The sequence below is a fragment of the Cyprinodon tularosa genome, unplaced genomic scaffold, assembly GCF_016077235.1.
Source record: "Cyprinodon tularosa strain WSP-4 unplaced genomic scaffold, ASM1607723v1 ctg385, whole genome shotgun sequence".
Classification (NCBI taxonomy): Eukaryota; Metazoa; Chordata; class Actinopteri; order Cyprinodontiformes; family Cyprinodontidae; genus Cyprinodon; species Cyprinodon tularosa.
In genome coordinates, this window is record NW_024039102.1 from 975,393 (window position 1) to 989,891 (window position 14,499).

General features: G+C 40.3%; 1 protein-coding gene across 4 annotated transcripts in view; it reads left to right on the forward strand.

Annotated features, from left to right (window-relative positions):
- Positions 1–14,499, forward strand: part of frem1b (Fras1 related extracellular matrix 1b) — a 42,510-nt gene that overhangs the window by 18,300 nt on the left and 9,711 nt on the right. For all 4 annotated transcript variants that reach the window (XM_038297221.1, XM_038297219.1, XM_038297222.1 and 1 more), the window contains 8 exons: positions 9–203; positions 4,379–4,567; positions 4,705–4,901; positions 4,988–5,192; positions 6,488–6,632; positions 10,235–10,376; positions 13,096–13,294; positions 14,078–14,342. In XM_038297221.1, coding sequence (XP_038153149.1) covers positions 9–203; positions 4,379–4,567; positions 4,705–4,901; positions 4,988–5,192; positions 6,488–6,632; positions 10,235–10,376; positions 13,096–13,294; positions 14,078–14,342 — 1,537 coding nt within the window. The remainder of the gene's footprint in view (positions 1–8; positions 204–4,378; positions 4,568–4,704; positions 4,902–4,987; positions 5,193–6,487; positions 6,633–10,234; positions 10,377–13,095; positions 13,295–14,077; positions 14,343–14,499) is intronic.

The following is a 14,499-nucleotide window of genomic DNA, read 5'->3' on the forward strand; positions in this document are numbered from 1 at the left end:
GTGTTCAGGTGAAGAGATCGGGCCTCAGCCGGTGTTTGACACCGTTACCCTCATCATCTCTGATGGCGAGGCTGGGGTGGTTAACAGCTGTTGCCATGGAGATGCTCCACCGCCACCGGTTCCTCTGCACGGCACACTTCCTGTTTATGACCTGAACGTCACCATCCTTCCTGTGAACAACAAAGTTCCTAAAGTCTCTCTGGGTGAGGTGATCAGAACCTGAAGGGTTAGAGTCTGAGTCCTGCTTTGTTCTGGTTCCAGTTTTGGTTCATCAGCAGGAATCCCAGTTAGTTCCATCCACACAGTGACACATGATCAACCTGGATCAGCTGAGAAATACCTGAGGATGGTTCTGGAGAAGTCTGGAGGGGTTAGGTGTCTTAGTGATAGGCCTACTGAAGGTCTTCCTCTGTGGAAGTAAAACAGTCTCACTGAAATCTGCCTTTTTTTGTACACCGAATTTTAAACTGATTTTTTTTTCACATTAAAATTCTTACACTGAATTTTTATGCAATGAAAATACAGCTGCACAAAATGCAGCTGTAAAAAGTCAACTGCAAAAAATACAGCTCCAAAAAAATGCAGCTGCAAAAAGTCAACTGCAAAAGCTTCAACTGCAAAAAAAAGCTGCAAAAATTCTACTGCAAAAAATACAGCTGCAAAAAATTCAGCTGCAAAAAATTGGCCTGCAAAAAATTCTGCTGCAAATACTTCTGATGTGTTGATTAGTAGCTACCTGATATTTTGTAATCATGTCTATTTAACAAGAAAAAGTCCTCATCAGCTTCATTCAGCCTGGAGTAAAGCTAAGCCCAAGTGTCATGTGACCAAATGAGCTCATTTCATTGGCTAGAAGCTGCTCAACTGCTCCGAGTGTTGATTGCTTTGGCTTGAGTTCACCAAAGGGTCAACACATTTGCAGTTGAATTTTTTTAAGCTGAATTTTTTTGCAGCTGAATTTTTACCAGATATAAATTTAGTGTATTGAATTCAATGTGAAAAAAAATTCAGTGCTTAAAATTCGGTGTACAAAAAAAGGCAGAGGAGACTGTTTTCCTTCCATATTCCTCAAATTCATTTTTTATTAGGGCTGATTGATTAATCAATAAAATAGATTCATTTAATTTTCTCTTGATAATCATGATTTTTAAAGAAAAAATCATCTCATGTTCTTTTCTGCGTATCCCCGATAAACTAGCTTACCAGGACACAGCACTACCAGAAAACACTCAAAACGATTTTCATCATCATATTATTGTTATTAGGAAATTTTCTTTGCCTTTGGCATTTTTTTTACATTTTGTTGCAAACAATGAATGGAAATTTTATTTCAAAATATTATGTTTTTTTCTAAATCCTAGATTTATTTTTAAACATATATCCTATATCAAAATGTTAAATCCAAATATAGATATGTTATTAAATGTAAAATTAAAATCCAGATGTAACTTACAGCTAAATAATAAATATTAATATTAAATTGGAATCTTAAATCTAAATATATCTCCTGAATCTTAAATTGAAATATGTATCTTAATCTTTAAATTTACACTTAAATCTTAAATTTAAAGATAACATCTTATATTTAAATATATATCTTAGATTTTCAAAACTAAGTATTTCGTCTAAAATTTGAATATTAAATTCAAATAGTTAATCATAAATCTAAACATAAATCTCAGATGGTAAAGCCGTATCTCAGATTTAAAGAGCTGCATCCTAAAGGCCAATCTGCACTTAAATAAAATATATTTTTTTTTACATTTAATGAACCATATTTACTTTATTATATTATCATAGTTTTAGGTTTTGATTTAGTTGCTTTTTGCATTAAGGTCACCGCCTAGAAGGAATAATGAAAATCAAAGCTAAAAAAGGGATTTATGTAATTTTTTATTATATTCATAATAAAGTGAGGAAAAAAATGTATGGGGAAATACATTTTATTTTTAAGCCAAATCACTAAGCCCTACTTTCAGTCATGCTTCCTTCAGACTGATCCCCATTAAGACCAACACAACACACCGGAACCACAGCGGTTCCCTGCATTTAGGTTTTTTTTCTGTAAATCCTGCACATCCAGGTACTCCTGTCTGGACCCGGATGCAGAAAGGGGAGTTCATCTGCTGGTTTGTTACTCTGGATGAAATCATAGCAATCTGGTCATATGTGTGTCCCACATTCTCCTGGGAGAAGATTTTTCTATCTGGGGAAGCTGCCAACATTGCAGGGATGAAGGAGAAGCTGGTGGGTTATCAGAGGGAACCAGTTACCATTGGGAATGTGTGGAAGAATAAATATTCAGATTGTTATATTATGTCCTTGTGCTGCTGTAACCCGCTCCCCCCCAAGGCCATCTAAGCATGCTGGAACGTCCTCCAGAAACCTGCAGGTCAGATTTTAGAGCATTTTGAAATGTTCTGATTCCCCCCGATGAACAGGTAATGGACAGGTTGTGAACGCAGGGGCAAACCGCTGTTCAGACTTTGAAGTTAATAAAGGTCTGGATTTGTAGAAACATTTGAGGCCCTAACAGAAAGGAGTTGCAAAAGATGAGCTGAAAATTCCTTAAAACCCATTAAAAGCTTCAGAGTGGAAGGCTCCTGGTTCTAAGTTGGTTTGCCTAGTCCCAGTCCATTTTGGGCCGTAAACATTGGCTGTCCCGGCCTGTATGTGTCTGACTGACATGTTTTTGTTGTCAGGCTTTACGGAGGCCTTTTGTCTTCCCTTCAGGCTGCCTCCATGTTTGGCTCTCAGGTGTTTAGAGGGAAATCTGCCTATTGTATACAGGAGTCAGTTATGGACAGCTAATCTCTGCTGGGAGGGGGAGGTCCAACAGATTCAAGGACAATATCTATCAGTCCAGAACAAAAGAGGAAGAGGTGCTTCTCTCCTTCACAATAGTTGCTCTGCAGGCGCCTCCTCGCTGTGTGGATTAGAGACGGGATCCAGGAGCGACACGATGTCCTCCTAATCCTGGAGCGTCTGTCTGCATACATTCATTTCCTACAGAAGCTCAAGGTTTGGGTGTTTCCTGCTCTAATTAAATCAGCCACAAAACACGACGGACGATGGATGGACTAATTAACAGGGAATAAAAACCCGGTGGAAGAGCGCTTGTCCAGGTGTTTGACAGTTTATCGGCAAGACTCAGAACCGTCCCTCATTAACTCAACACCCTGCAGGATTATATTTTAAACATGTTTACAATTCCAGAACCTGCTGCTGAACAACATCATGTCCTAAAAAACAATACCATCTCACAGGACGTGTTTATGAAAGGCTGGGAAACAGACATGTTTTAGGTGAACTGTGATCGTTCTGCAGGTCCATTAAGTCTGACCAGTTAGATGGACTCTAACTGATCGGGGTCAGATCGTCACAGGTTATGATGGTTTCTAATATTCATCAACAACATCTAAACTGATCTAGTTCTGGACTCAAACCGGGTTTAATGCATGAGGACAACTCAGGTCAGTGAATATAACTGTTAAACCCGATCAATCAGAGCTCAGGTCAGAGAGTACAAGGGTTAATCCCGACCAATCAGAGCGCAGGTCAGAGAATACGAGGGTTAATCCCGACCAATCAGAGCGCAGGTCAGAGAATACGAGGGTTAATCCCGACCAATCAGAGCTCAGGTCAGAGAATACAAGGGTTAATCCCGACCAATCAGAGCGCAGGTCAGAGAATACGAGGGTTAATCCCGACCAATCAGAGCGCAGCTCAGTTAATATAAGGGTTAGTTCCGACCAATCGCAGCATAGATCAGTGAATATAAGGGTTAAACCCGACCAATCAGAGTTCGGGTCAGGGATTATGAGGGTTAATCCCGACCAATCAGAGCGCAGGTCAGAGAATACAAGGGTTAATCCTGACCAATCAGAGTGCAGGTCAGTGAATATCAGGGTTAAACGCGACCAATAAGAGCTCAGGTCAGGGATTATGAGGGTAATCCCGACCAATCAGAGCGCAGGTCAGAGAATACGAGGGTTAATCCCGACCAATCAGAGCGCAGCTCAGTTAATATAAGGGTTAGTTCCGACCAATCGCAGCATAGATCAGTGAATATAAGCGTTAAACCCGACCAATAAGAGCTCAGGTCAGGGATTATGAGGGTAATCCCGACCAATCAGAGCTCATGTTACTGAATATGAGGGTTAATCCCGACCAATCAGAGCTTAGATTAGTGAATACAAGGGTTAAACCTGACTAATCATAGCTCAGGTCAGTGATTATGAGGGTTAATCCCAACCAATCAGAGCATCGGTCGGTGAATATAATATATATTCCAAGCATCCAAACTGTTTAGATATTTACCTTTAAAGAAAAAATGTTGATGTTTCCTGTCTGTATTGGTGTCTCTGTGTGTCTCCAGGGGAATCCCCATTGATGGTGGATGAAGGCTCCAGGGCCTGTCTGTGCGGAGGGGTTCTTGGGGCCTCAGACCCAGACAGTCCAGCAGAGGACCTGACCTTTCTACTGGAGACTCCTCCCCTTCATGGCTTCCTGGAGAACGTGCTGCCGATGCCTGGCTCAGAGAAGAGCAATGCGGGAATACCGATAGGTCGGTGTGATTGCTTTGAGCTTTCTATCTCTGTGAGGACATTTAGTCCTTTCCTGACCCAGATCCAAACCCTGTGGTTCAGGTTCCTGAAGGTCCCTGAATGTTTGCTGACACCTGACTTTAGTTTCTTCTCCCAGAGTCCTTCAGCCTCACACACCTGACCTCAGGTCTCATCAACTATGTTCAGTCAGAGCACAGAGGATTGGAGCCGACAGTGGACCAGATGTCCATCAGTGTGAGCGACGGCCTGTACAGCTCCGCCCCTGTGCCCTTCTACATCATCATCAACCCAACCAATGATGAGCCACCGTTGCTGCTGCTCACTAACTTTACGGTGCGTATACGATTAAAGCTAGGCTTGAAACTATAGTTATAAAACAAAAGAAGCAGGTGAGGGACTCATGTGGTTCACGCCTGCAGGTGAAAGAGGGCGGTTTCATGGAGCTGACTCCATCCATTCTGGATGCCTCTGATCTGGATGTCCCTCCAGGCATCCTGACCTTCAGGGTGGAACGCCCACCGGCTCATGGCACCCTGATCCGAGCTCCGCATTGGGAGGTGGGAGCTGAACGGCTGCAGAAGAGCCTCCCTGTCCCCTCCTTCACCCTGCAAGAACTCAGAGAGGGTGAGACGAGCTTTAAACCAATAAACCACGGAGAAAGTCTGTGTCTCCTTTTTCTGTTGCCCTCAAAGATCCATGGTAACATTTATCTAAATCGGCCTAATGAGGTATGAGGGAGCTGTGGAGATAACTGCAATACACCCTCAGTCCAGAGGGTGGCAGTAATAAGAAAACAAAGGTCAAAAAAGACTGAAAATCAAATGTTTTTTTCTAACTGTATCAGTTGAAATGTCTTTTATTCATTTCACTATTTTACATTAAGTTTGTTCCAACCCGACTCTGACCAGAATAGCGCTTTAAAACTACATGGTTCATTTACAATAACTAAGTGGAGATAAACAAACCTATTTGTCTTTTATTCTTAACAGCAGAACAACATATTTTAGATTTCTAAAAGACAGAAGCTAAGACTTTTGAAATAAAAAATATTTATTAGTGTTACACAAAAGTTATGAAGAATGTTTTTTGTATGATATTAAGGTAATTGAGCTGAGGATGATGGGAGGACATGCTGGAACAGGATCATTGGGAGCTTTTGGGAAACCGTGTGCATAACCATGAAAAATAAAACACAGAATTTAGACTTTACTGAAATAAGTCTAAGGAAAATGTGTTAATAAAATACTGTAAGGTTTCATCAGAACATATGTCGTAATTCAGTTGAAAACAAAAAATAGAAATACAAATAAAGTAATACATATTTATTAAAAAAAAGGGTTAATAAATTAGCTAAATTAGCTCACAATGTAAAAAATCGTAAGGATTTTAATGATTTAGTAGCGCAGTTATTCATCACATATAATATGATATTTCACTTCCAGCTTCAAACAGAGAACAGGTAACAGGCGGTGAGCTTCTGGCATCAGAAACCTCTGCAGTCATTGCAGAGCTCTGCTGCTCTTGAAGCTCTAAATTGTGTATTACAGTACGAACAGAAGTTTTAAGCTCTGCATTCTCACTTAACAACATTTTAAAAACTACTTTTGTAACAAATCAAAAAGATTAAAATGCTCACCTTGTGCTGCCTTCTGCCACTGGTGACTGGGTGCATTGTGGGATATCTAACGGCACACAACTCCCTCTTTCGATAAAATTCAATAAAATATCCAACATACTCGCATACCAGGACCAAATGCCTGGGAAAGGTAAAAGCCATGGGTCAAAATGTATGGAAAGGCATTTTAAGATTTAATCTTTGTATGTTCTGTATGTTTGTACAGTTTTAATTAAATAAAACCAAACATCAGCGTAAAGCCTCTGAAGCACCCCTGACCCTCTGCCTCCTTCACTCTCTGCAGGGATGAAGATCCTGTACCTTCATGATGACACAGAAACCCTGGAGGACACCGTGCTGCTGCAGCTGACAGATGGCGTGCACTCGGTGGAGGGGACAGTCCGGGTCACGGTGATGCCGGTCAATGACAACAAGCCGCACCTGATCAGGTAAACACACACACAGGGGGAGAGCTACAGCTTAAAAAGAGCAACTAAAGAAGAAATCTAAATAGATAATCTTTCAGTACTTTATGAGAATCTCTTTATCAATAAGCATTTAGACTTAAACCATGTTAACTAAGTTATAAAAAAGGTTTTGCATTGAAGGGTTGAAGTTTTCCACTAATTGAAGGATTCATCGTTAAAAATCGATAGTAATAAACTCTAAATAAATTTTGGAGGTTATATCCTGATATTTGCACCTGCTGGATGGCCACGTTACCATGGAAACCCAAGTTTCAGACTTTTGCTGCGGGTATTAAAGCTGGGGTCAAAACCAGCAGGAGATTCTCCAAACTCTAGAGGAGAGGCTGAGATGAAAGCAGCTGAAGGAGTTCAAGTCTTTTAGGGGATAAAACATCCTGGATGTGGACGGGGACACAGTCAGGACATATGGAGGACACAGGGATGGTTCCTGAGGGGCAGTACATGCAGATGCTTGGCTGTCAACATCATTCATGGTCCTGATAACAGTGAACCTGCAGACTGAAACATCTGAAATGGAAGAAAATATTAGGGCATGTCCAGGACCTCCTAGAACCCCAGAACCAGAAGAGACTGAGCAGAGTTCAAGTCTGGGTCCAAGGACCAGAGCCAGGTTTAAACCTGGAGGTGCTGAACACAGCTGACCCAGATATCTGGTTCTGTCCAACTCAGAAAGAAGAGTCTTCATGAGCAAATGCTTATCCTTCCCCCCATCCTTGACGTTTTCACCGAAATCAGTGATTTGGAATGTGCATCCTGGACGGGGCCCTAGAAGCCCTCACCTCACCACCAAGGTGTCCCCAGATCAGCTGAGGGCTGGGGGGGGGGGGGGGGGGGGGGGGGGGGGGGGGGGGGGGGGGGGGGTGCAGTCTGCTGGTGCTGTTCAGACCAGCGAGGCAGAAGAACACACAGACTTGGCAGCTGCTGCTCTGCTTTTTGTTGTTTCCTGCAGGATGGACGTGCCACCGTCTCCTGTGTGGATTTTATTTCCGAGTGAAAAAGCAGACAGATGGTTCCTGATGTTAGACCCCCCCCTCTCCCCCGACCACACACACACACGTCAGCATCAACTTTGATTTCCACTCCCGCACTTCAAAAACCTACCCATACACAAACTTCCATTTTTATCTCTACAACCACCAAACAGCTACTTATCCTCTGCCCTGAAGCAGATGTTTGGTCCATCAGGTTCTCCTCCCAGGTTCAATCCGGTTTCTAAAGTGTTTTTTTCAATAGAGTTTCAAAATGGTTTAAAATCTGTTTTTGAAGATTACAGACAAGTTTAAAAACTGATTCCAACCAGAGTTATAAAGGTTTCGTTTTGGTTCATAGAAGCTCTCAGTGTAGTTTAGTACCGGTATTTAGGTTTTATATCGCTTTGAAAATGATTCCAAATTGCTTTACACTGTAGATGCAAACCTCCTAACTGTTTTATAGATTTCTGACTAGATAAAAAAAATGTTTTAATTCTGGTTTCAAATCTGGTCTCAGTATGGTTTCAAAATTGCTTTCAGACTGTTTTATTGAACCTTTCAAACTGGATGAAAAACTAATTTCAGGCTGGTTTCAAATCAGATCTTAGTTGATTTATAAACACCTATAAGACTGCCTTAGGACAGGTTTTGTGAAGTAGTTTTACACTAGTTTATGAAACAATTTCAAAATACTTTTCTTTAATGATTTAAGACCAGTTAATAGAAGCATTTTAACTTGTTTATAAACCAATTTCAGACTGGATTCAAATCTGATTTCAGAGTGGTTTTTAGAACGTTTCATACTGGATAAAAATACAGTTGTAGACCAGTTTCAAAACTGATGTTACACAGGTTTCTAAAAGTTTCAAATGGGCAGATATAAGCCTTAAGTGTATTTTAGAAACTACCTTTAAAATGAATTGCATTCCAGCAAATGCTTTCAAACTGGTTTGTAGAAGCTTTTACAGTAGACTGGTTCTCAAACCAACTGACTTTCCAACTGATTTATAGGAAGTTTTCGACTAGTTTACCTGTTTTAAACTAGTATCAAATCTGCCTGCGAAAAGGTTGTCAATGTGAATTTAGACTGATTTTACCAAGAGTGGGTTGTTAAGTTTTCAGACTCATTTCAAAACTAATTTTAGAGTGGCTTCAAATAGACTTAGATTCAACTTTATTTATCCCTTGGAATTATTCCTTCAGGGAAATTATGGTTCTAGTAGCTTATATAGAGTACAAAGAGTTAAAGCTACAGTGTGTAATAATTACAGGGATATACAGTCAGAAATGTAATATATTATACATAACTATGCTATTTATCATCATCTACGAGCTCAGCCTCTTAACCTTAATATTTGCGTTGCCTTAGAATTCGTTATTTATAATTACATAGGAGCGGGTCTCGCAGCCATGGAGGCAGACATCTTTGTGCTACGGCAGCGCAGAGCCAACAAACCAGCGATTGCGAGATCGCCAAAACGTCACAACGATGTAGAAAAAATAACGGGTATATTTATTATCTTAAGTCTACATGAAATCTATACCCTACACAGACTAATGAAATACTATCTGTAAAATTATCTATGTAAACAAACCTCATCACTTGAGAAGGTAGGTGATGCGGACGTCGTGGAAGACATTTTGTCCCATAACGCTCGCCGTACTGTTGGGGGGGAGAAGCGGTGGGGGGGAGATGTTCATGTTGCTGCAGTCTGCAGTCTGACCGCTAGATGTCGCTAAAAGTTACACACTGTAGCTTTAAAGCAAAATGCCATTAAAGATGATATAAAAACATATAGTACCAAAAAAAAAAAGAAGTTGTAATGTGCTGGAATATGTTTCCTTTAGATATAAAAATACCTGCACAGTAGAGAGCTAAGGACAGACTATACTGTAGCTGACTTGGGTTTTTACACTTGCACCAAAGAAATGTACTGACCTTATAATTTAGTAAAAATCCTACAGGCTGCACATTATTTGGCATGTGTTATTGCACAGTGAGAGAAAAGAATATTGCACATGACTGACAATAGGTAATGTTTTCAATAAGAAAGGGGGGTGCTGACCCTTGACCCTCTTCTTCTTTTATCTTTCTGAGATAATCGAGACTCTCATTCCTTGGAATGTTTTTCCTTCTATCAGGGTTTCAAAGGACAACTGCCAATCTTTGAACTTTAAAGGGTCACCAGTGAAAAATGCAGGTTCTGGAGTAGGAAGACGATTAGCACTTATTGCTTCTGCTGTATGCCATGTAGCTCATAGTTTGACTGTTCTTGAGCAGAAACAGAGGGGAAAAAATGGTTTCAGGCTTTTTTTTTAAGCTGTAAGACTGATTTGAAAATAACTGACTGGTTTGTTGTTATTCTTGCTATTGGAATAAACATCCATACATGTTGATGGTTTTAGAATTATATCTGACTGTTAACAGTTCAGCTATGTCTGAACTCCTTTTTAAATCTGTGTTAGATTGAACTAAAACTGATTTTGGATCATGTTTTAGTTTTTTTTTCTTGTGCCTGTAAAGCCAAGCAGCACAGCTGAAGCAAACTGATAAAGATGCTCAGAGCTTCTCTGTTATTGGTGATATTTTAGGAATGCTGGGCTGGACCTGGACTTTGGGGAGCGCAGAGTGATATCCAGCATGGTCCTGGAAGCTGCAGATCTAGACACGCCTCCAGACCAGGTGTTCTACTTCATCAATGCCGCACCAGGATTTGGAAAACTCCTGCTGAAGGTGACTTGTTTGGTTTTAGTTGGAAAGTCAGAGCAGAGGCTTTATGAAGCACATTTTGTTCCAGTATTACTGCAAGCAAAGAACATGTTCTTTATCTTTTTTTTTTCAAATTATATATTTGATTATACAAAAATTAAACAAACATTTTTTAAACAGATTGTATATATTTAACTTTTTTCTGTATTTCAGAGTGTTTTAATGATCACATTCTGGTGGCAAGTTTTCCTCTGGAGTGAGGAAAATAGTATCGGTCAAGTATTCATATTGGGCTTGAAGTAAAGAGAATGTGATCTGTAAAACACAACTTAAAAAGAATGCAATTCATAAAACTCAATAAGAAACTATATCTGAAAAAAAATCTTTGAAAAATATAAAACATGAGAAACAAAAAATATTTATTAAAGTAAATCTGAAAAGGTTACTTTCAAAACTCTTTGATGATTCAAATGTTTTTTACTGGATGCAACAATAATGAAACTTTCCAGGGTTCTGTCTGCTTTATCTGACCTAAATGGATCAAAAATCTGCCGTCTGTTAAATGCTTGAGAACATGGTCTCCAATTAGATTATTTTGTTTTATCTATAGCTCTTAATTTGAACCAAGTTAGACAAAGTGCTTTTTACAACCTAAACACCAAATAAATAAACTATTATCTTCAAGTAGGCCCTATATAGTATATGTATGTATATATATATAGAGTATATTTCACAATGGAAAATCAATAACAGGAAAGAAGCAAAGAGAAAAATAGAATATAAAGCAAATTCATGAGTCATTCAAAGTCAAATAGCAAAGAAAATATCTTAAACTGGGTTACAGGCCAGTTTACTTTGTAGCAAAATTGGACAAAAATAGGCAAGTGTGTGACAGAGATGGGTGGGCAGCATGTCAAGCCCTCCAGATGGATACATGTGTAGGATGAGAACAATGGAAATTTGAGGCAGCGATATGAGAGGACTGCTGCGTTCAAGCAGCTTTCCCGTTCACTGATGTGAATGCCAGGTGTTCATCGGTATTTTGTTCTTTTTTCCCTCGCTCCTGGAGCACAGCTACCTTCACCGTTCAGGGCTTTAGTCAACGCTGTTAAAACGCAAATAAAATAAAAAAAAATGGTCTAAAACTCAAGCTTCCATGTTACTCTCAAACCAGGAGATAAAGGGGAGTCCATGTGCTCAATAGGACCAGAAAGACAACATGAAAACATGGCTGATTGTTAGGGTTACAGTAGGTTTGATTGGGACGCTGAAGTTCAGAGGAAGAACTGCACCAAGAACCAAGTTTAGAATCCAAACATCTGGATCAATTTTGTTTTTATCAAGAATGATGATGACGAAATTATTTTGTTGACGCTTTTTTTAGCTAAACATGGATCTTCGATGATGAAAACTACATGACGAGTCACGGGTGTGAGTCCTGTTAGCAGGTGGTCCATCAGATGTTTAAAAAGCATCAATGAGCTGTAATCTACTTAGCAGCATCAGCCGCGCTTGAAAGTAGGCCGGAATGGTACGGTGCAGCACGTTCAACTCTGACAAACTCTGCTCTTCCAGCTGTGCTTCTTCAGAAATGCCTCTTTGTGTGCAGTGTGCTTGCTCTCTGCACAAATGGTTCACTCTGAGCAGTCTGGCTCTTCCTGCCCTCGCCACTTAATAAACTATATGTGGTTGATTATCCTCTGCCAAGCATGAAAATCCTTTTGTCTAACTATCAGGATTTTATTTCATCCAGCTCACAAGAGGTGATGTAAAAGCTTCTTTAATTTCTACCAAAATGAATCCCTAAATTATAAACAAAGCAAATATTTAATTGCATACTGTTTATTTTTGGACAAAAAGGTACATAGATCTTTGAATTCTTCTCTCTCACAGTTCTTGTTTCTAACTATTTGAATATTTTAACATTTTAGTTAACATATTGTAATGCATTCTAAGGTAATTATGAATGTTCTCTGTGTATTTTTTTAAATCAGACCTCTTTGAATTTAAATCTATTTAAACGGTAACCAAGGCCTAAATTCTTATGAATAAAACCAAAATTGTCAAAGTAGAAAGAACAATGTTTTTTGTTTTTTTTTCCTTTTTTTTTTTTTTTAGGAGTAATGAAGTTGTATTGATCTGTGTGCGATGCATAATTCACAGTAGATCAGGAAGTGTTTGCTTTTGGATGGAAACCTTGTATGTCTAAAACCATTCCTTTATTGTACATTTTGTTAGCTTGTCTGTTTGCTATATTTACCAATATGATGTGTTGAACTAGATCTGCTATTTCCACAACTTTTGTGGGACACCTATGTATAAAGTAGGATATTAATTAATTTAAAAAATGTGTTATAATTCTATAAGTCAAAGTTTTTTTGCCCAACAGCAATGATGAACAGCATGGCAGCATTCTATAAGCAGCAGTTGTATCTAGGCAAGAGCTGTCAGTCTGGTAAAGAATCTGCTTGTTCTCAAAGTTGTAAAGGTTAGATGTTTTATCGAGTGCAAAATAAAACTGACTAAAACCTTTTTAATCTTTAGTCAACTAAAGCTGGACTAAACGTATCTCATATTGTAATGATTAAAATGTGACTAAAACCAATAATATTTTTTGTCCTGAAGACTAAAACTAAGACTAAATCTAGGCTGGCTGTAAAAAACCAAACTGTTCTGGATATGGAAATCCTACAGGATGTGTGTTTCAATCAGCTCTAACTTAAACCTCCTTCTGTTCCTGCAGACGGAGCCCAGCTGGGCTGAGCTTTCAGCTGGTCAGAACTTCACCCAGGAGCAGGTAGAGATGAACCAGGTCTGGTACCATCACAGAGCCAGCAGCGCCGGGTTCAGAGGTCAGGACAGCTTCCGGTTCATCCTGAGCGACGTGGACAACGAGTCTCCGACTCAGAGCTTCATGATCTCCATCCGTACAGTGATCAGAGGTCAGCCAGAACCAGAACCAGTTCAATTTTCCATTATGGTCCCTGCTATGAATCTCAGTGTTCTGACCCTGATCTGGGTCCAGCAGCAGAAGGTTCAGTGCTGCTCCTGGAGCTTCTCCTCCTGCACCCCTCCCTCCGGTCTGTCGGGGGTCCTGCATTATTTAGCGCCTCCTTCCTGCCATTTTTACCAGTCGGGTGAACACGGTGCCACCGGGCCCCGGCCCTTCTGGCGCGGGGCCCGGTGGTCCTGGAGGAGCAGAGGTGAGAAACGGCCGGCCTCGTTAGCCGGTGAATAATTAACGGAGGGGAGCTGCAGCAGCTGTGGACTCATCCCCTCTGATCCAAAACACAAACACGGGTCAGTGACAGAACCTGACTGCCTGTGCACTGCTGAGCAAGGCAGCCCACCTAAGGAAGGGGCAGGCTCTCAGATCTGGGTCAGATTCAGAACTTTTTGGACCTTGTTTAAGACCCAGTTTCCTCCAGAACAGAAAATGTTCTGGAATTTGGGTCAGTTTTGGTTCAGGAGTTAAATTTGCTTAATAGTTTATTTTTCATTTTTTCATAATCTTTTTTTCATGTTTTTGGATAGATTTTTAGATTTCAGCTTGATCTTAATTTGGACCCGTTTTCTGTAGTTTCAGAGGTTTATCAGAACACCATTTGGACCTAATGTCGAATCTGTCGTTGTTTATAAAAGTGTTTTTTTAAAAAGTCTTTTCAATTTTAGAAATCCAGAGTTCTGTGGGAAACATTCTCTCTGAAGTCTCTGAATGTCTCCAGGTGAGATCATCCTGAAGACCAAAACCGTCCACCTGAGGGAGGGGCAGCAGGTGGTCCTTAACACTGACATGTTGCTGGCATCGGACTCCTCGGGTCGACCTGAAGAGCTGGTCTTCGCTGTGTCTACCCCGCCCCGACACGGCCTCGTCCACGCCGTCCAGCTTCCTGGTGTCCCTCTCATCAGCTTCACTCAGCTGGACGTGGCGGCCCACCGGATCTGCTACACTCACAACAACGACCACCACTCAGAGGCCGACTCCTTCAGGTGAATGAAGACACACTGAGGAGCTGGTTCTGATCAAACACATGATAAGATTTAGGTGAAATAAATAAAATGAAAGCATTTAAATGAGAAATAAATGGATGATGGAGTCCTGGGAACAGGGCCTGATTCTGAGTGGAACTGAAGAAGGCGTTTCTGT